The following is a 21,849-nucleotide window of genomic DNA, read 5'->3' as shown; positions in this document are numbered from 1 at the left end:
GTGGTATTTTGTGGAAGAGCCACACTCAAGGGGCCAAAGAGCCGCATGTGGCTCACGAGCTGCAGTTTGCCGACCACTGACCTACGGGATCATGACCAAATTCATCAGCCAGGCACGGCGAGCTCTTTATGGTTTGACTCCAAACTACTTCAGCCTCCTGATTTGTTCCTGGCTTCAAGTGTGCTATGTTTCAGCCACTGCGGGCTACTCCGCATTCCACAGTCACGCCCTGCACTCTACACTGCCATGCTTTGCTTGGGCTGTGCCCTCTGTCTGGAATTCCATCCCTCCTCCTCCCCTGCATTCATCTTTCAAAACCCTCCCTTTGGGCACCCTGTTCAGTCTTTGCAGTGCTTCTCACATTGATCTGGCAATTCTTTCCAAACTCCCCTCGGCATGTAGCCAGGTCTCTATAATGCTCATCCTACTTTGTGTTGGAGCACATTTATACCATCTCTCTCTCCCTGAGGAGACTGGGTGCCCCTCAAAGGCCAGCTGGAATGCATCTTCGTCTTCTCTGAATCCCCAGCGCCAAACACTGGGCATCCATTTCCAGCTGGGAAAAGGATGGTATTACTTGGACACCCTTCAGGTCAACATGACACCTGCTGCCTCAAGCAGTTTGCCGGGTCACCCAATTGCTGCCTCAAGCAGGTTTGGAAGAAGGAACACATTAGGAAAGGTACCAGGGTAGGGTGTCCAAATGGGACCAGAGTTCACTAATGGGGGTTTGGGGAAATGCCAAGCTAGAGAGTAAGACCTTTGTAATGTTTTCTTTGGGGGTCTTGATTTAATTAAACCCCTACTGACTCCTCTCACTCTTCCTTAGAGCTCTTGGCAAAGCAGAACATCAGGCCACAAAACTGCAAACCCAAATGGTCCGTAATAGCATGTCTCTCCTATTTTAGTAATAAAAGCACTCCATTCTTTTAACCGAGCACATGGACACTCAGATTAAAAACTACATTTCCAAGGCTCCCTTGCAGCTAAGTTGAACCATGCATGGAACTAAGTTCCTGTCAAAGATATGAGAAGTGCCCAGTGGCAATGTCCATTAACTTCCCTTAAAACAGGCACTTGAATAATGGCTTTTCTCCTTTCCTTTTCTTTTTGCCCTGTTCCTCTATTGCAATGCCTGGAATGCAGTGGTCACGGGAGGCCTACAGTCCAATCGAATGCCCAAATGTGGTTTGTTTGGTCTATGTGTTTGAATGAGCTGCCAACATTTTAAAATAGGAAACTTGTACATAAAAATTCAGATTTCCAGTGTCTCTTGAAAATCAGATGTCAACAATTGGTGAAACGGAGTATTCAGTGTCCTTTAGTCAAACACAAACTCCCGTTTGCCTCGGTCCCCACCACTCCCTGTTGTCTCTGACAGAGAGACTAAGAAGCAGTGGCCATTTTCCACTGGCTTTGTTGTTGCTTTTCTTCCTGGAAGGTTACGTCAAACCTTTCTTAGGTACACCTCTCTTTCAGGAGTGGAAAAGTAAAAGATGACCCAAGCTGGTCCATCTTCCTTCCTTCAGGTTTATTATCTCCCAGATGTTGTGGGTATTTGGTTTGCTGTCCCTCAAGTAGAAGGTGCTCACTAGAGTGGGAGAGATGGGGAAGAAACGGCAGGGGTGGGGGAGACTGGGTTTACACCTTATCTATAGTGATGGTTTTTCTTTTTAAGGGTGATTTGCATCAAGTAAGACAAAAAAATTTGTATTTGTTAAATTTGGATGATGGAAATATAGGTATATTCTGTACCCTCCTATATGTTTAGAATGTTTCCTATTAAAAATGTCAAAACCGAAAAGGAAATTGCAGGGCATCCTCTGTGGCAGGTGCTGTGCTGGGGGCTTGGAGGGGCTGGTGTCGGGAAGGCTTGGCAAGGGAGGGGCGCGAGGTTCAGCCTGGAAAAATGAAAGGATTCCATCTCGACTGAAGGGTTCCAGGTCCAAGAAGTCCCCCCAGCAAGCGGCAGCAGAGAGGAGGGGGATGGAGGGAAAAGGAGGGCATTCTGGGAGGTGGGAGAGGGGTGCCGGGGAGGTGGTCATGGGGTCAGAAGACAGAGGCAGGGTGGGGACGCACTGACACCTGGCTCCACTCACCCTCACTGCTCCCCCCACCCCGCCCCCGCCACCCCAGGCCCATCCTTGGCTCTGTGAACAGCCCGCAGTGTTTCTAAGGATATGCGCCTATTTTTAGAACAGAGATTTATTTCTTTCTATTTCAACTGTTTACTTCTGTCCCAGGCTTGTGAATCTGCCGGTTTGTGTTACAAGGGAGAATCACGGCCTGTGGACAAACTTGGCGGCTTCCTTCGTGGCCAAGAGGGCCCTCGGCTCACAGGTCACGATTCGGGGCATCGTGGGGAGGATGCCAGTATGTTGTGGAGTCTGGTGGGGAGCCCTGTGGTGGTGCAGGAAGTTCCCGGCTCTCATCTCGGCTCTGGGCTGACGCGTTGTGTGACCTTGAACAAGTCCTTTCCCCTCTGTGGGCGTCAGGGTTGTTGTTGTTCTGAGTTTTCATCACTGAAATGGTCATGATAATACCTACCTCATAGGACTGGTATGAGTTGGAGGGGATCCATGAAACGCCAAGGGAATGACACATGTCCAAGAGGGACTCCTGAACTCAGGGTTTCTTTGCTCGCTGTATGTATGAATATGCCGGGTTGGGGAAGGGAGGGTGAGATGGTCCCGACGTGTGTTTCTAGCTCTGAGATTCTGCAGTTCTAGGGTTTCTCCTCCATCATTTCTTCCTACAGTTCACGGCCCCTTTTCTCTGAACGCTTGATACATCATGGGCTAAGGAGGGCAGGGCTGCTGAAGGTGGTCTCTCACTGACTAGCTGTGTGATTCTGGGCCTACGCTTCCTTATCTTAGGATGGTGTTGACCCCAACCTGTGAGGCTCAATCTCATGGGATCCTTGCAGAAGTTTTATGTGACGGTTCCCACAGCACACTGAGCGCCGCACCTGGCATGCCAGACGGCCTCACGAGAGAACATAGTCATTACCATTACTATTGCTATTATTATTTCTGGCTTTGCAGGGGGCCTGTCATTTTCCATGGTTGTTTCTGTGGTTATAATGTGTCACAGATTCCCAATGGCTGTCTTCAAAGTCAACTCTCAGGATGCAATTTCTTTACAAGGTTGGAATTATCCCTACCATCTTCTCTCCTGCAAATACTTGGATTTTTTTACTGAAATACTTTAAAAACATATTCTTCCTTTACCCCAAAGCCTCGTGAATAAGCAATGTTTATAAAGTCTTCGTGTTGGTGGTTTCCTTCTTTTCTGGAGATTAGTATTTATAATAACAATAACATAACTTCAAAGGCCATCGAATTGAGAAAAACAAGTTGCTGGTAATGCCCAGGCCGCTCCCACACGTGTGTGCAGCAGGCGGTGGGTAACGGCCCAGGCTACCGGGTGACGTCTGCCGAGTGTGGAACCCCAGCTCCACCGTGTTGCATCCTGGGCAGGTGACTTCATCTCTCTAAGCCTCAGTTTCCCTATATTTAAAATGGGGATGATAACCAAACCTCTCAGAGGACTAAAGGAGATAATCCATGCGGGGCTCTGCCCACGGCATACCCAGGAAACTTTAACTACCTGGTGACCCTATAGAAATGTGTGCGCCGCTCCCTGCACAGGTCAGCGTGACTTGCCGTTCCAGAACGTCTTCCTGCATTGCCTGTCCTCCCCATGCCTGGTACAAGGGCAATCTGAACCGAGGAGTTGGCTCAGCTTCACAGCAGCATCCACTTAACTCCAGAGAGATGAGAAAGGGCAGATCCTCTGGGGGAATCGGTCAGCAGCGGATACTTTTAGCACATGGAGCATTCCTCCCCCGTGGGAGTCCAAGTGCAACAATCTCATGATAAGCTCGAGTTTTTCCAGGCCACAGAGAGATAGGAAGCTTCGGGGACTTTTTTCTTTCCAAACGTACACAAGTCTAGAGCCCTCTGCTGCAAACATAGCTGCTTTCCAACTCCGCGTACTCCACTCTGTCACATGACACTGGGGCTTAGCAACTGCATCACTGAAAACATAACCCCCTGAAGCCTGAGCTGAATTCAAGTAACAGGACTGCCAGGACTTACCGGGGTGATCACATCGTAAGTTATAAATGTCTACTTACTATGCTGTACACCTGAAACTAACATTATATTGCATATCAACTGCAATTGAAAAAAAAATTAAAGACGGCCAGCAATTGCTCATAAAATCATGGATGGTTAGAAAAAGAATTGTGCCCTGGCCGGTTTGGCTCAGTGGATAGAGTGTCAGCCTGTGGACTCAAGGGTCCCAGGTTTGATTCCGGTCAGGGGCATGTGCCTTGGTTGTGGACACATCCCCAGTAGGGGATGTGCAGGAGGCAGCTAATCGATGTTCCTCTCTCATCGATGTTTCTAGCTCTCTATCCCTCTCCCTTCCTCTCTGTAAAAAATCAATAAAATATATTTTTTTAAAAAAGAAAAAGAATTGTAACTATGGGTGGTGATTGATGTTAGACTTAGTGGGGTGATTATTTTGTAATATATACAAGTATTGAGTCATTATGTTGTAGACCTAAAACTAATATGATGTTACTTATCAATCTCACCTCAGTTTTTAAAAGGAAAGAAAGAAAAAGGTATGGATGCTGAGAGCTAGAGGGGTGTCCGAGGGCCTGAGGCTGGCTGCAGCCACTCTGCAGAGAGGAAGACAGACCCAAAGCATGTGCCTACGTTGGAAACAAAGCCAGGAGTGAACATGAACATCTGCATCTCAGGTTGTTTCCAGGGAGAAAGGAAGATGACTACATACAGCACCGTCCCCAACAACAAACCAGAGCACATCTGTGTCTCACACTGCCTTCTTGGAGACTCCCATGAAGCTTTCTAGAGGTGCAGCTAAGATGTGAACACTTAGAACAATGTCATGGCTCAGCCACTGTCTGGGTTTGGGATGTGAACGAGTTCACCTCTCTGTGTTCTTTTCTTAAAAAAAAAAAAAATAAAATAAAATAAAATAAAATAAAAATATATATATATATCTTTATTTATTTCAGAGAGGAAGGGGGAGAGAGATAGAAACATCAATGATGAGAGAGAATCATTGATAGGCTGCCTCCTGCACACCCCCTACTGGGGATCCAGGCATGTGCCCTTGACTGGAATCAAACCCAGGAAGGACCCTTCAGTCCGCAGGTCGACACTCTATCCACTGAGCCAAACCAGCTAGGGCACCTCTCAGTTTTCTTTACATACACTGAGTGGCCAGATTATTATGACTGCCCCATCAGTACTTCATTGACACTTCCAAAAATACTGAATATTGAAAACCTCCTAAGCAAATACTCTCAAGGTTTTATTATTATTATTATTATTATTTGCATAACTAATTCACTTCATTGTACTGACGGGGTGGTCATAATAATCTGGCCATTCAGTGTATATTGATTGGGGAGAGAGAGAAGGGCTTGTTGTTCCACTTATTTTTGCATTCATTGATTTTTGTATGTGCCTTGACCAGGGTGTATCGGGACAATGCTTTTATCAACTGAGCTACCCAGCCAGGGCCTTCTCTCACTTTCTTGTCTGTAAGGGGATGATAGTGGTGTCTGCATTGTAGGATTATGATGATGGTTGAAGGATTTAATATTTTCAAAGTGCTAAGAACAGTGTCTGCACATAGAAAGTGCCATGTAAGTGCTTGTGAAACAAAAATTAAAACAGGAGGATATTGTTCTAAGAGTTCACGTCGTAGCTGCGCCGCTAAGAGTATAACAGAGAAGACGGCGGGCTGGGGCCTGGTCCGGTTCTGTGTGGACGTGTGACCGAGAGCAAGTTCCTTTCCCTCAGTGGGCTCGGTTCCTGCTCTGCAAGTGGGAGGGTTGGACACCTGCTGGCCCCTGTGCCCATCCAGGCCAGCCGGCTCCCATGCCTCTCACGGTCCGCATACCTTCGGCCTCTCCCTGTGCTGTGACTGCGGAACCTGGGCCAAGGGCGGGTGAAATGTGAGCTGGAATGTTTGTGCTCTCAGAAGGGAGGGAGGCCCACTAGATCTTTTCAAAACTCACATACTGACTTGCAAATCAGGTAACAGAGACTCCGTGAAGGGCCCGATTGTGCGGCTGGGACAAAAAACCCACTGGCCTCGGTTATCTCCTATCCTCTCTGATTTCTCCTTTCTTTTCCTTGAACTTAGAGAGAAAGGGGTCTTTGAAAATGTTCATTTCGAAACCACAGGTCTCACATTGCCCAACCTACTCCCCCATCCAAATACATGGTTACCTTCCTCCCTGCGAGAAATCCGAGTCTCCTCGCCTGGTCCTGTGACACCAGGCGCATTGTCAGCTCTCGGAGCCCCAGGGTCTCCACCCTCCAGTGGACACAAGCATTCCTTCCTGCCAATCACCTGGGAGAAGGGCTCCAGGGAGCTGACCATGTGGGCGTTGGGGCGGGGGGGTGGGGCACTGTGGGAGCTCTTTGCCAGTCCCCAAGTGAAACAGAGCTCCCAGCTGGAAACCAAGCAGTCCCTGAGGGCTGACCCTGGGTTCGGTTCTGAGAGGGCTCCTCCACCTGTCTCCTCCCACTCCCAGCTCTGAGCTTGCCTCTGAGCCTGTCATCATCTGCCCGATTTGCAGTCACAGCCTAATCTGACCTCATTCTCATGCAACAGCACAGGGCAACTCCATCAGCCCCGAAGGCCAGAGGCCCCAGGTCTTGAGGACCCCCGGGGGGTGGGGGGGTGGCTGCGCATCAACCTGGGAACAGCAAAGATTCTGCAATATGTTGGGAGGGTTGTGGAAAGAAGCAGAAAGGAACTTGTTGTCAGGAAAGAACTCTGCTACCACAGGCTGGGCAGGACAACAGGGCTCCCATGTGAGCCCCTTCCACCTCCCATTCATCTCCCTGGCATCTTCCCTGGCCCATCTGTCCTGATCCTGAGACAGCAAGCCCACCAAACCCTCCACAGAAACATACCGAGACTCCCTGCCCTAGTTCCCTTCTGTACAAGACCCTTTGCTCACGGCCTTCACTCGGCATAGAATTCTTTGTTTTTATTCTTGACTTAGAAAATCCCACGGCCCAGTTCTGTGAAGCCTCCCGCCAGTAAGGATTAGTCCTCTCCCTGAGCTCCTGTCTGCTCCCGTTTAGAACGGAGTGGACATACGCTGGCCACGGGACCGAGCGCCTGCGGGACAGGATCCCTCCCAGGCTCCCCTGTCGACAGCCGGCACGGGGCTGGCGCCTGGGGGTAACTGAGCCATGTTCACTGCGTTGACTACAAGTAGCACATCCCCCTTTGTTCTCACTTTTTAAAGCCGTTTGTTCTTGCAGCAATGATCTAGGATAGAATTAGAACAGAATAATTTCATAGCAACAAAGCTGGAAGCTTGATTGTTTCTTGCCCTCATCACTAATTTTTACTGAAACCCAGGCTAAGAGGGAGCCATGGTGCAGGGAAAGGGGAGGCACCCAAGGCTCCCCAACAATGCTGCCTTCTAATCAACTTGAGCAACTTCGTCAGGGGAACCAACTCCTCACAGCTGGGCGGGGTGGCCGGGAATAGCGAGATGACAGCGTCCTGCTGGGGGAAGTTGTCATCCTATGGGACCTGTGACCCAGGGCCCTAGTCAAGGATTCTAGGTTATCCAGAAAGAAGCCACTTAGTCAAATCTGGAGACAAGCTCAGGGACGCTTGGCCCTGAAAGGGACCAACCAATTCCATTATTTTATGGATGGGGACTAAGGCCTAGGCAAGGACAGCAACTGGTTCAAGGCCACGTGGAGTAAGAGACAGGGCCAGGGTTGGAACTGGGATACCTAACCTCTAGTCCAGGGGTGGGCAAACTTTTTGACTTGAGGGCCACAATGGGTTCTTAAACTGGACCGGAGGGCCGGAACAAAAGCATGGATGGAGTGTTTGTGTGAACTAATATAAGTTCAAAGTAAACATCATTACATAAAAGGGTATGGTCTTTTTTTTTTTTTTTAGTTTTATTCATTTCAAACGGGCCGGATCCGGCCTGCGGGCTGTAGTTTGCCCACGGCTGCTCTAGTCCCTCATTTTTCCTGCTAACCTACTGCCGCTACACCAGCTGGGATTACTTGAGGGTTAGTGGAATGGTATACAAGTGTTCTTTTTTTATGGATCACTATTAAACTACAGTTGAGCAATGACAAGTTTTTTTTAAAAAAGTATAAAATGTCCCATTTTTATATAAAAACATAGCAAATGGAAAATTCACTAAACTCAGTAGCATTCATTATCTACCTTCTCGCTGGGCGTTGACCTGCGTACCTGAGATAGAGATGTGGGATGAAGGCCCCTGCTAGCTAGCAGGCCTCCTAGGAATCCTCCCTAACCCTGCTCACGGCTCCATGGTGCCTGGCCAAACCACAGACATAACCAGGGAGCTGCTCGCCTTCTGATGCTGTGATCCTAACGGCAGAGGCAAATTCTGAGCATCAAACACACTTCTAAGTGTGCCGGCTATGAAATGCAATGATAAAAACATCAAACAAGTGAGAGATTCTTCTAGTCCTTTATTTCTTGGTTAACTTATTGCATGACACATGTCTCTCTGCCCGCGCACCCTCTCCCCCCTCCCCCCCCCTCCCGCCCCGCCACCCTCACCACCACCACCACCCTGCAGCAGCTGCCTGCATGCACCAGTGGAACGGGCTTTTGCAGCCTCAGGGGCAGTGCTAGCTAGGTGGCAATCTTTGCAGGGCTGGGCCCCGGTTCCCTAGGAGTCTGCACTCCGTATCAGTGTCCAACACATGGAGCAGCTTCTCCCATAGCCAGGATCCACGGGTCCAGCAATCAAGGGTAGAAATGGGAGCGGCACCACTCACTACTACCCCTAGTGACTCACTGGCAAAATTTTCACTTCTGGTTCCTGTGACCTTATGCTCTGCTGGCCTAGAGGTCTTAGCTCAGGACTTAGTTCCAAAGGGAAAAATGCTTCCTCCCAGAGACACAACAACGATTCCATTGGACTGGAAGTTAAGACTGAAGCCCGGCCACTTTGGGCCCCTCATACCTGTGAGCAATGAGGCCGAGAAGGAGTTTCTGTGTTGGCTGGGTGACTGATCCTCACTACCCAGGGGAAATCGGACTGCTGCTCCACAGTGGGGTAAGGAAGCGTATGTCCGCAGTAGGAGGCTGCTTAGGGCTTTCTTAGTACTAATTACCACGCCCCATGATTACAGTCAATGAAAAACTACAATGACCAATCCAGGCAGGATCACAATGGCTCAGGCCTTCAAGGATAAAGGCTTGGGTCATCTAACCAGGCAAGGAACTGTGACCAGCTAGGTGCTTGCCAAAGGCAAAGGGAATACAGAATGGGTAGTGGAAGAAGGTAGTAGTTATCAATACCAGCTATAACCATGTGACCCATTAGAGAAACAAGAACTATAATTATCATGAGTATGTCCTTATTTTGTTATGAATATGTTTGCAGGTGTGTGTGGTAAGCGAATATCTTTGTTTTCTTTCCCCTTCGTCCCTAACCTGGATTTTATTCTGCAGCATCTAAGTATTGTTCATCTACATCATAGTACTTAAGTTATGGGATATCAAGAAGAGCAGAACTGAAAACACTGGGTCTCTTCCTGCCAGCATTTGGAATAAAATTATACCATCTACTCTCCTGGGTGTCCAGCTTGCCGACTGCAGACCTTGGGACTTGTCAGCCTCCATAATTGTGTGAGCCAATTTCTTATCAGAAATCTCTTTCTTTATGTATATATGTCCTATTGGTTCTGTTAGAGAACCCTGATGAATACAACACACACACACACACACACACACACACACACACACCCCTGCAAAGACAATGCTATTCCCATACAATGGCCATGAAGGGAAGTGTAAGTGGTAAGCTACCTTCAGGAAGTCTGCACCTGTCCCTCCCGCAGGTGGTAGCGGTGGCTGTCCCTGTACCTGTGACAACGTGGTCCCCGTTAGTGCCTACTCACATCAGGGTCCAGCTCATCCAGCTCATTTTCCAGGGTCCTGAGCTCGTCCTCTGTTAGGGCTCCGAGGATTTCATCTTCATCCAGGTCGCGGTATTTCTCTAGTTCTCGTCTGTACGACATTGTGAAGAACTTGTCTTTGTCTTCTGAGTTTCCGTGCTGATATAAGATCTACCAGAAAGAGAAAGATCTTAGAAAGACCCTTCTTGGATCTGCTCTCAGGGAAAATAAACGCTTGTCATTCACATGGTGGCCTGGGCACGTTTTATGAATCGTCAGGATAATGATAATATAGCAGAATACTGCACTAACTTGAACTAATTCCATAATAAAACCACACAAGGTGCAAGTCCTGAGGGCAGGTAATTTAATGAATCCTAATTAATTGCACTGGCAGAACCACTAGTTATGAGTAACTGGTTATTATAAATGGCTTATGAGTGCCTGAAAACTATTTTATTCTTCAAGTAGTTTAAATACTTTTCGGTACAATCCTCCGCCCTTCAGCCCACACCCCGATGGAAAACATGAATGCTGGAAACTCTGCCAAAGCTGTTCTTAACAGAGGGGGGTATCAGTGGTTAACTGGGCACCTGCTTCCTGCAGGCCCTTCACCTATACTATCTCATCCAATCCTCACAAGAAACAGCCAGCAGCAATGTTAACTCTTACTACCATATGTCAACTCATGCATTAAGCAATTCATAAGGATTTCCTCATTTAATCTCTGAGGTAGGTGTTAGCTGTTATCTCCATTTTGCAGGTGAGGATATTGGGCTTAGAGAGGCTGAGAGACTCCCAGAAATCAGGACACTGTGAAGCAGCAGAACTAGCACTGGAAGCCGGGTCTACTGGCTTTCCGAGCGCATTGCTCTAGCCATTGTATTCCAACACCTTTTTCATAGAATCACCGAAGTCCTGGCCAGAGGAGAGTGCCTCCTCCAGACCCTTCATATTACTCCGGAGGGAGCTGGCTCAGAGGGAGAAAGTGATTGGCGTGGGGGGAGGTGGATGGTCCAGGGTCCTTGCAGATATAATTAGTTTAGATGAGGTCATGGTGAAGGGCGGGCGGGCCTCGAACCCAACATGACTGTGTCCTTATAAAAAAAGGGAATGTGGGCAGCCAGGCATGCAGGGAGACACCATGTGAAGATGATGAAGGCAGAGATCGGGGTGATGCTCCCACAAGCCAAGGACACCGAAGACTGCCAGCAAACCATCAGAAGCTGGGGCGAGGCTGGGACAGATCCTCACAGCCCTTGGAAGGAACCAACCTTGCCCATACCTTGGTCTTGAACTTCTAGCCTCTAGAACTTTGAAACAATAAATTTCTGTTGTTTAAGCCACTCGGTGTGGGGTGCTTTGTTATGGCAGCCCTAGCAAACATATACAGTCAGTATCACCTTCCTCACAGCAGTTTGTGTTTTTAGATGCCCCCCCCCCCACCCCATGCAAACAAACAAAACCCACAGCTCATCTGTGAAATGACTGATGGAATTCTCCAGAGTAGAGAAACAAAACGAGAGCGAGACAACCAACTAACCAATCAAAAAGGTGGTATTAACTGTTAATTAAAAACAATGAAAGTAGTTAAAAATAAACTGAAACTGAAGTCCACTAAGCTAACAGAAATGTCTCCATTTCAGAAGGCAGAGATACGTGTTATTAATGTGGGCTTGTGCATGTGTGGGCATATATTTGTAGAAGAAATCCCAGTGTGTGACAGCTGGCTTGATAAGAAAGATCTAGCTTCCCAAATACAGAAAACCCCAGGGCATCCTTTTCTCTAAGAATGGCTCGCTTGGCCTGTTGTCTTCCTCTGACCAGACCCCAAGAATGCAATGTTCAGGCCATAAGTACCCCCCTCCCTCATTCACTTCTATTTACTTCCAAAGAAAGCAGAAGCAGCTGACAATGTTCTGGTATAGATGAAAACTCCTTCCTGAAGGCTCTCAGAGAATAACCTAATTTGGCTTTTCCTAAGTGGAGCCAGGAGAGGTCTCTATCCCGGGGCCAAGAACAACCCCAGTCAAGGGCTTAGAATCTTCCAGAACCAACTCATAGAGCTACCTCTGAACGAGTGTCTCTTAAGTGGGTTGCAAAACACGTTTTTTGTGCTCAAACAGGTTTGGGTTAATGAAGTTCCACAGGACTCTGGGCTGCAGGACTTCTAAAAAATTCTGGTATGTTCCACACACTGAATGTCTCCAAGAGGGCCGGGTTACAAGCAGAACTTCCCGTCCTTTTGACCATGAAAACATGTCTCTGGAAAACGGCTCCTGGAGTTGGACTCTCGTGAAACGAAGTTGGGAAAACAGCCTTAGACTCACCGCTGGGTCAGAGAGAGGAGCCACTCAGACTCACGCAAGAAGGGACATAAGGACAGGACCAGCTAGGGAAGGCTGGCCCAGGAGCTGGCTTGTTTGTTATCTTTGCCAGCTGATTCATTTTCTAGATAATTTGCATGAAAATCCTTTAAAAAGTCATGGACGGACACTGAAGAGAGCTGAACCAGGAAGAAGGAACAGGGGAGAAAGGAAGCTACATCGAAGCCAGCTTGGAAGACAGGAACCGGGAGGGAGCCCGAGGAGAGAAGGAGGTGGGACCGCCAGGGAGGCCATCCTGAGGCCGTCATTAAATTTCCGGAGGACCAAGTCTCGCTCTTAGCACACACAGAAAGATAAGCATCCACTTACACACTCAACGGTGCTGTTGAATTAAAAAATCCTATTTCAGAGGACTTTAAAAGGCTCTTTCTATTGTCAAGTGTCCTGTGAATATTACAGAGCGACGCGGCACTACGTTAAATAAGCTGAGAGGCGCGGAGAACTCCTAAGGTAAACTTCGAAGCTGTGAGCTTCAAGCCACACTCATCCACTCGGCTCCCAGGCATGGTTTCTCTAAAGCGAGACTCCTCCTGGAGGTGGGGAAGGGAGGGGCTGGGAAGGGGTGAAAATCCCGTGCTACTAGAGCCCACTGCAAGCTGGGCCTTAAAACACGGCTTGGAAGAGATGGTACGTTACAGCTGTTAGTAAAAGGCCGCTGTCTCCTAATAAAAGAGCTGTCATGGATGGACACAGGCCTGAGATTCCGAGGACTTTGGTCGGGGTGAGCGTTGTGGTAACTCCCCGGGTGCCCTCGCGGGGCTCCTCTCCTCCCGGCCGGCCTCCGTTTGCGCATCTGTAAAGTGAGCATCAGTGGCCTGGGAAATTCTGCTTGTAACCCTCCCGCTCGGAGGCATCCAAGACCTGGATCACAGGGGAGATCTCGGGGCCCTCCTGGGGGTTAAGATGAGAGGCCAGTCGCGGGGGCTCACCCCTGATTTTACCTGATCGGTTTATTGGGGTTTCATGTAAGAGTTCCCTCGAAGAAAGGATTCAGCTGCTAAAATAAAAAGTTGGGAATCACTGGACTGGGTTTCTTTATCTATATAGTGGGAGGGTAAGAGCACTCCCCGCTAGGGTGTTGTGAGGAGTAACTGGCAAGAAGCAAGTAAGGCATAAAGCCGGGGCTGGTGCCCGGGCAACCAGACTCACAACTGGGAGCCCTTATCATGAGGGTGCTGCTGGAGTCACCACCACCCCAACCCTGCTCCCCGCACACATCACCAGAGGGTAGCTTCCCCCAGGCAGACCTGTGTCTTACTCGTCCTCACATCCCGGTGTCCGGCCCTGTGCCTGGTGAACGTACTAGTAGGGAACGAGCCCATTTGGGTTTTGGTCTCAAAAGTGTCCTTGGAACTCTGGGCAAGTCCCTTCTCTTCTTGGATCCTCTCTTTTCCCACCTTTAAAACGGAAAGATGTGACCAGGTCTTGGCGGGCTGGGAGCCCGAGAGGGGGAGGGAGCGGGAGGAAGAGGGAGGAGGAGGGCGATGAAGCTGCCAGGGCCCCTGGTATGGCCCGCCCAAGCAGAACAGTGCCCGCTGCCTGCTTCCTAAACGGGTCCCGGTCCCAGTAAGAGCTGGTGAGAGAAGTAAGGGGCAGCTCCATAAATGTAACACCCATTTAAAAACCGAAGTCTCTCAGAGCTGGTGTGTATATCACACTGAGTGCGTCTGGCCACCCTGCTTCTCAGCTGCCTTAAGCTGCTGCTGCTAAATATGAAAAAAAAAAAAAAAATTTACAAGCTGTGCCAGGAAATAAAGCTGGGAGGGATGGACAGTAAAAACCAGTGGGTCAAGGGCTGAGGCCATCCATCAGCGGCTTCAGAAAGGAGAGGTCGGAGACGGGGACGCTCCTGGAGAACCAAATAAGCCTTTAAATCTCTCACCGAAGTGGGCCCTGTCACTCCTGCTAATGGCTTCTCCGGCCTCCGCCCCTGTGGGAGCACTTGGAGGAGGCGCTGGAGTAGCATCTTGATTTATGGCATACACTTCCCTGAGGTCAGGAGGAGCTGAGTCACAAGTTCAAATGAATATTTTCCACTTATCGCATCTTCTTATTTAGCCACAGAGAACATCTGAATAGTGGGCGAAGAAAGAGTGATTAACAAAGTTGATTTCATACCCCATCTCCTCCTGTCTTTGTCTCTTCTATTTTGGAATTCACTTTGTTGTTGTTTAATCCTCACTCAAGGATGTGTTTCTATTGCTTTTATTGAGAGAGAGGGAAGGAGAGTGAGGGATGAGGGAGAGAGAAACATCGACGTGAAAGAGAAATATTGATCAGTTGCCAATCGGGGATCCACCCCACAGCCTGGGCACGTGCCCTGACCAGGAATCGAACCTGCAGCCTTTCAGTGTATGGACCGAAGCTCCAACCAACCAGACCACACCGGCCAGGGCTGGAAGACACTCTGGCTAAAGGGCGATGCCCCGCGCCCTCACCACTGAAGGCTGTGCCCCTCTCCCATGGGCTTCGGGGACACACGCGGGCCTGCGAGTCCCTCTTCCTTTGGAAGGAGCTGTCCCTCCCAAGCCCTCCTTCTAGGGCACCTATGAGGGGCAGCCATGCTTTATATCATCACCCCACCCCCAGCAGACTGGATGGAACAGGCGCCTGATTCACGTCAATGACCTGGAGGTGGCCGGGACAAGAAAAAGGATGAGTTGGCTGAATACGAGCTCCTTTCCTCTTCGGCATTTGTGTTCATTTCCCGGGGCTGCCCTAACGGAGACCACAAACCAGACGGCTTAAACAGCAGCAACTTATGTCTCTCCATCCTGGAGGCTAGAAGTCCAAAATCTAGGCGTTGGCAGGGCTGGTTCCTTCTGAGAGCTCAAAGGGCGAATGTGTTCCATGCCTCTCCCCCTGCCCTGGGAGCCTCAGGCTTTCCGAGGCTTGAGCTGGCCGGCTCCCAGTTCTGTACACGTCTGTGTCCAAATGTCCCCTTTATATAAAGACACCAGTCGAATTAGACTAAGGCCTTTCCTCACGACCTTATCTGAACTTGATCATCTACAAAGACCCTATTCCCAAATAAGGTCACATTTATAGGTAGAACTTTTGGAGAGAGATAATTCAACCCATAACAGCACTGAACTGGGACATAAAGAGGGGATAAGGCAGGTCGTAGGGGAAGCTGGGAGTGAAGAGAGGTGAACGTGTGAGAGCTGAGGCCATGAGGTAAGAGACGTGTGGGGATTGAGAGTCTTCATAGGGGAGTGTGTGAATTCATGGGCTGAGAGAGAGATGGAGAACATGGTGTCCCCAGAAGTGCCCAGTCCCTGCTCCCTCAGGCCTGCATTGCTATGGCTCATGTTGGATTCCTGAGGCCCCTGTCCTCCCACAGTCCTTAGGAGGCCCCCCTCAAAGCACTCAAATACCTTGAGTGAGTCCCTGCTCCTACAGCCAAACAAGAGGAGAGCTCAGACTCTCACCCCCTGCTTCCCTCCTTCTCAGTCTCCTTGATGACGGATTCTTCTTGCCCAGCTGTTCCCCTGGCTGTTCCCTCTTCTCACTTCTCACACTCCCCCGGGGTTCTTATCTCCCATGTGAGGTCTGTTACCAGAGATAAGCTGATGACTCAGATGGTCTCTCTCCAGCTCAGGCTCCCTGCTGGGCAGTCTCCTGGCGTCCCTCAGGCTTCACGTGCCTGACCCTGAGCATGGCCCACCTCTCCTCCACCACCATCTCCTCACCTGGGTGATGGCCCCTCTGCCGTCCATCAGTCACCCAGGCCAGACACCTGGGGTCAGCCTGAACTCCCCCCTTCCCACTCCTGAGCTCTGGTAGGTCCCCACACCTGTCAATCCCCTCTCTCTTTTTCCTCTCTATCTCTATCTTTATCTTTTTTGAATGTTATAGTTTTATTTAAATTGTGCTAAAACATATGTAACATAAAATTTTAATCATTTTAAGTGTAAATTTCTGTAGCATTCGTATTGTTGTGCAACCATCACCACCAGTCATCTCCCCAACTGAAACTCTGTCCCCATTAAAGCACCAACTCCCCATCCTCCTCCACCCCCACCCCAGCCCCCTGCAACCACCACTCTGCTTTCTGACTACTCTGCATGCCTCACCTGAGTGGAATCATACGTTACTTGTCTTTTTGGACTAGAATCCTACCTCCGTAACAGCCTTTGTGTCTGTCCCTCCTCCCCGGCTCATGGGGCTTGCCTTTTTAAATCCATGTTATTACAACAGCTTCCCAAAGGGTCTCCCTGCCTCCATTCTCCTACCTTCCTGTCCAGATGACCTTCGTGAAAATCAGTTCTGATGCTGCTCCCAAGCGGAAAGCCAACTTCAACAGCCCCCATTATGTCAGACAGCACACTCCCCAGCCTGGGGCTTGAAGCCATCCCAGACCACTTGTCCCTGAGCACCCTGGAATTTCAGTCCTTTAGGCTGTGCTCCTCAGAACACAGCCTCTCCACACAGCACCTCCAGCCTCCTTATTGGTGCACGTGGCCTCTCCCCACACCCTCCGGTGCAGCCCTCTGAAAGCAGTGCTTCCCCATCTTGCAGAGGAGACTGTGGCTCCCACACCTCTCAGCTCCCAGGCGGGGCGGGCAAGGGCAGCAACCACCTCTGACCTGCTCCCCATCTCTGTGCGCAGCCCTGGCCTGGCTCCCAGTCAAGGCACCACGACTGCAGATCAGTCAGGGACAGAGTTCTGGGGACAGTCCCCCAGGAGCAGGGTGGACAAGCATGTTCTATCCCAGGCCAGCGATCTGCAGGGAAGATAGTAAATTGGCCTCGACCAGAGATGGTGGGGGTGGGTAGGTGTGAAAGGGGTAGATAGCAGGTAATGGAAGCTTTTGGGGGGGCTTCCTCAATGGTTACATTTTAAAACACTTAAAATGCGATGCAGTAATTATACCAACAATCGCTCCGCTGCGCAGAGACCCTTGCAGCTTATGAAACAACCACCACTTTCAGGCCGGCAGGTTCACGTGCCCTATAACCTGGGTGTGTTGTCACCGTGAGGGATCCAGACAGACAGGGAGAGGGAGACAGCCGGACTGAGGGCTGAGCTCTCCCAGCCCCCTAGGTCCCAACCCCCTGCCTCCCGCTTCCCCGGGGCGCCCTGCGTGAGGCCTGAGCCGCTCCCTCTGCCCTGCTGATTCTCCCAAACACGGCTGGCCATGGAACTGGCCAGGTCCAGTGCAAAATGAGGCTGTGGGGTCCTTTGTTCAAAAATGGGGGGAAAGTGCTATCAAAGGTACTGAGACATGAAGTTTTTCCTTTCTCTCCTGGTCTCTCTCTCGATCGATCACGGCGTTTTTAAAATGTACCATTTAATGTCACTGTCTACACAGGTACCCAGAGCAATTCACACCAAGTCCAGTGGCTGCCAGCTGAGCCAGGCATCTCCCCTTCCTTCCCATAGGCCGCTGCCCCAACACATGAGCCTAAGTGCCTGGGTCAGGGGTAGAGATAAGAGGCTTGCCCCCAGAGTTGCCAGCTTAATGCAACAACGGGGAGGGGGCGTGCAGAGAACCCCAAATGGAAGCTGACTTGGTGTGGGGAAGAGAGGCTGGTGGGACCTGGGGGTGACGGGAGGTGAGGCAGCTGGAGTCTAAGAACCATCGCCAGGAAGCACAGAGGCAGCAGGAGGTGGGTCCTCCTGTGAGCCAAGGCTCCGAGCACTGGTGCATACGCCTTTGTCAATGGGGCCTCATTTAAAAATAGAAACCCAAAGATAAAATGAAGAATTTCAAGAAAGCATCTGCAAAGCATTTTACCAAGCATGGGTTAAACGAGAAAAGGGCTCTGTGCAGCCGCACAGCCTGCAGCCCCCTTCCCAGGATACATGCCTCGAAGGCCCCAGGGCCAGGCTCAGCCTTTTCTTACCTGACCTGGTTCTTTTCCTCCCCGTTTTCTTCCAAATCACTGGGATCCCTGTCCCCTGGACCTATAGGAAGCTGGGCCATGGACAGTGGCAGGAGGAGCTCAGGTGGGAGTGGAGCTGGTTACAAGTCCTGACTTTGGTTGAGGACTTGCTGTGTGACCTGAAGCAAGGTGCTGTACCTCTCTGGATCTCCGTTTCCACAACCTAATTGAGTGTTTATTGAAGACCTACTTTGTGCAGTGTGGGCTTGTGTGGGAGAAACAGAAACTAATAAGGGAGTCCCCAGCCCTTCGGAAGCTTACAGTTAAGGATCCCTGGGGTAATGTCAAATGCATCGTCTCTTCATCCACTACCCTCACAGGGTCATTAGCTCCACTTTACCAATGAGCCTCCTGTCAGGTCAGCCTGGAAAAGGTGAAAGCTCGCACTCGGGTCCTGCAGACCTGGGCTAAAACCCCGCTCTGGCTCTTACTGGCTTGGCAGCCTCGGGCACGTCACTCATTGTCTCATGGATTTGTTCGTAAAGTGAGGGCACAACAGGTACCTCTCAAGGGTGCTGTGAAGGGGAAATGAGATGAAGGATGAGGCGGTTCAGCTTGCTGGTTTTTATGCCCCTGCCTCAGTCCCACAAAGCACCAGCCCAACAAGCCAGCCCCACAAGCCCTAGATGGGCCGAACAGCCATGGGAAGATCTGGGGGTTCTCAAGTGACTGTCCCCCCAAATGTAAGTCAACAGTGTGAGGCCTTGGTCCCAAGAGTCAGGCTGCTATCTCTGCTGCATGAATGAAAGTACAGTGGCCCCAGCAGGGCTGATGATGGTCCTGCTGGGCTTCATGCTGGAGCTCAGCTCTGGGCTCCTACTTTTGATTGTGTGTGTGTGTGTGTGTGTGTGTGTGTGTGTGTGTGTGTGTTTAATAAGGAATTGGTTATACAGTACACAGCCACAGTATACAGCCAAGTGTGAAAACCTTAAGGGGACAGCTGCCTGAATTTTCCCATAGGCACACACCTATGTAAATACGCAGATGAAGATATAGGTCATTTCTAGCTTTCTCACTCCCCCTTCCCACCCCCTCTCCCTAAATGGTAACTACTATTCTGACTTTTAAAACCGTAGATTAGCTTTGTCTGTTTTTGAACATACATAACTGGAAAAGTACAGCGGGTATGTGGCACTGGGAGTTGACAAGTTGAGATTTAAGGCCCTTCAAGACCTGCTTCTATTATGAAAAACATGTTTGGGGCCACTGAGCGGACAGAATGGGGACTCAGAGACCAGCAGGCTTTAAAAGACTGCTCTCAGGCCCATGTGCACTTATTTTCCCTGGATGATCTCATTCTCTTAGTCACATGGGAAAGCACCTTCTGAAGAACCAGAGAGGCTGAACACGGTGACTCCATCTCTCTCTGCAGTTGCTACGAGCTCCCTCCCGGGGCACACTGAGCCTCGAAGGTCCGCAGGTCCGGCAACGATGTCCAGTGAGTGGAGTCAGAAAGGCCCAGTGTGTGTGTTTATTCTGCATCTCTTGAGGTCAGCATGGTGCCTGAGTCACTGCATCAGTCACTGTAAGTAACAGGGTTCCAGGAAAGGACTTTGAGATCATCTCTCTACCCCCACTGCCCTGCCCACCTGCCCTGCGAACCATGTCACTCTCCATTCTCTGGCTTCTTCTCCGATCATCTCTTCAACTTCCCTAGTTCCGGCCACTGTGCCCTCCCATCAACCTCTGTCTCCTGTGTCATCTCTCTCCACACCAGCTTAAAAGGCGTCTAGCAGCCAAATGTCTTAATACAAATGGGAGAGGCCGTCAGAGTTCTGCCATCAGAGGTGTCCTCTCATTGAAACCCCCACCCCAGACTGAAAGCTACTTGAGGGCAAGTATCTCTGCCTCCCCTGGCCCAGCACAAAGCCCGCACCTCTCAGGGGCTGGAGGCAGTCAGTGGCGTAAATGAATGAACGCCGAGCAGGATAACTCGTTTTGACAGTCATAAGTCAAAACCACTGGCAGATAAAAACTGGCTGGTAGGAAAACTTGTGGCGCTCACCCCTGTTCTTGTCCATTTTACAAGCACAAACTTTATCACCTTGCCTCATACATTTATGAAGAGTGGTCTTATATTTTCTAAAAAACCCATGTGAAAATTAGCACTAACAATGCCAAAAGTCAAACAGCAAATCGGGGAAAAAATATTCGCTGCACATTGAACAAAGGGTTAATTTGTTTAATAGACAAAGATATAGATAGATGATAGATAGATAGATAGATAGATAGATGAAAGAAAGAAAGAAAGAAAGAAAGAAAGAAAGAAAGAAAGAAAGAAAGAAAGAAAGAGAGAGAAAGAAAACAGCCCAGCAGAAATTTAGGAAGAGGAAAGGAACAGGCAATTCACATAAGAATACAAATGGCTAATAAGCCTATCAACCAATTCGAAGCCCACTCATAACTATAGAGAAGTCAATTGAGAAATGAGACATCAGTGCTCCTCTACGGGATTGACAAAGAGAAAAGTCCTAGGCCTTCCAGTGTTCCCAACATGTGGGGGAGACCAGCGCTCTCACATTGAGGGGATCTACATTGGTGCACTACCCTCTGTCAAGACAAGGTAAGCCATATCTATCAAAATGCACCCACCCCTGACTCAGCAATTCCACTTCTAAGAATTTATCCCACCAGTGTACTCACTGAACAAAGGGAGGCAAGATGAATTGGCAGGTGCCCCACTGCATGCCCCGCCCACCAATCACGTGCCCCATCCTAGTGTTCCATCACGTGTCTGACCACAGGTGGGGGCGGGGGCATGGGCTGCCCCTGTTCTGTGCACCTTCCCATGTGCCCCATCATGCTCTGAGTGCCCGCATGCGCTACATTTAAAACAAACAAAGAAAAACACAACAAAGAACAGAAGGAGACTTTGATTTTGAGTCAGGGCTTAGCGGAATTCATTTATAGACTTCAATAAGAACACTATCTAAATGCAACAGCCAAGGGAAAACTTTGGGATAACTGGCGCTCACTTTGGTGCTCAAAGTATGAATGTGTATGCAGGGTGAGCATCACATTATTAGGTGTTTAGTAAAGCTTATTAGGAATTGTTAAGCTTATTACTGAATAAGCTTACGAGAGCTCGTTAGAAACAAGGAGTTTATTAGAAATTCAGAATCTCAGGTCCCTCCCAGGCCTACTGAGCCAGAATCTGCATTTTTAACGAGATTCTGAGTGACTCAAGCACTAGAGAAGCACTGGTATGGAAGACCAGGGCTCTCATTTCTCAAGTTTACCAAACCCTGGAGAACAATTTGTTTCTTCTGGAATACACACCCAACTGGATGACCTGGAGCAATTCTTACTGGGGTTCACTGTCCTATCTACAAAAATGGAGTAATAAGACCCGTCCTTCCTCCTTATAGCATTACCAAGTTTCAAATGAGATAGTGGATTTGTTCTACTTATTGTGATGAGGTTGACAGGGGCTGCAGATTCAGCGAGGGACCAGAATAGGTGTGGTTTCTGCCCTCATGGGCTTGAGTGTTTGGTGGGATGGGAGAACACGTGTAGAAGCTGGTTGATGTTGTGTGACTGTCATAGTTATCACAGGGCTTTCCTATGCTTACTCATTCATTCATTCATTCATTTGTTCATTC

General features: G+C 49.5%; 1 protein-coding gene across 3 annotated transcripts in view; it reads right to left on the bottom strand.

The window, feature by feature from the left end:
* The window catches only part of TMOD1 (tropomodulin 1), a 77,071-nt gene that overhangs the window by 51,802 nt on the left and 3,420 nt on the right, over window positions 1-21,849 (bottom strand). For 2 of the 3 annotated variants that reach the window (XM_059657439.1, XM_059657438.1), the window contains one exon: window positions 9,975-10,142. In XM_059657439.1, the coding sequence (XP_059513422.1) occupies window positions 9,975-10,094 (120 nt within the window). In that variant the 5' untranslated portion in view covers window positions 10,095-10,142. Of the gene's footprint in view, window positions 1-9,974; window positions 10,143-19,568; window positions 19,728-21,849 lie in introns of those variants that run through there. The other variant, XM_059657437.1, reaches the window with a different exon arrangement.

Source organism: Myotis daubentonii, chromosome 11 (assembly GCF_963259705.1).
Source record: "Myotis daubentonii chromosome 11, mMyoDau2.1, whole genome shotgun sequence".
In the NCBI taxonomy this organism is placed as follows: Eukaryota; Metazoa; Chordata; class Mammalia; order Chiroptera; family Vespertilionidae; genus Myotis; species Myotis daubentonii.
This window is presented reverse-complemented; position numbering and strand designations above follow the sequence as displayed.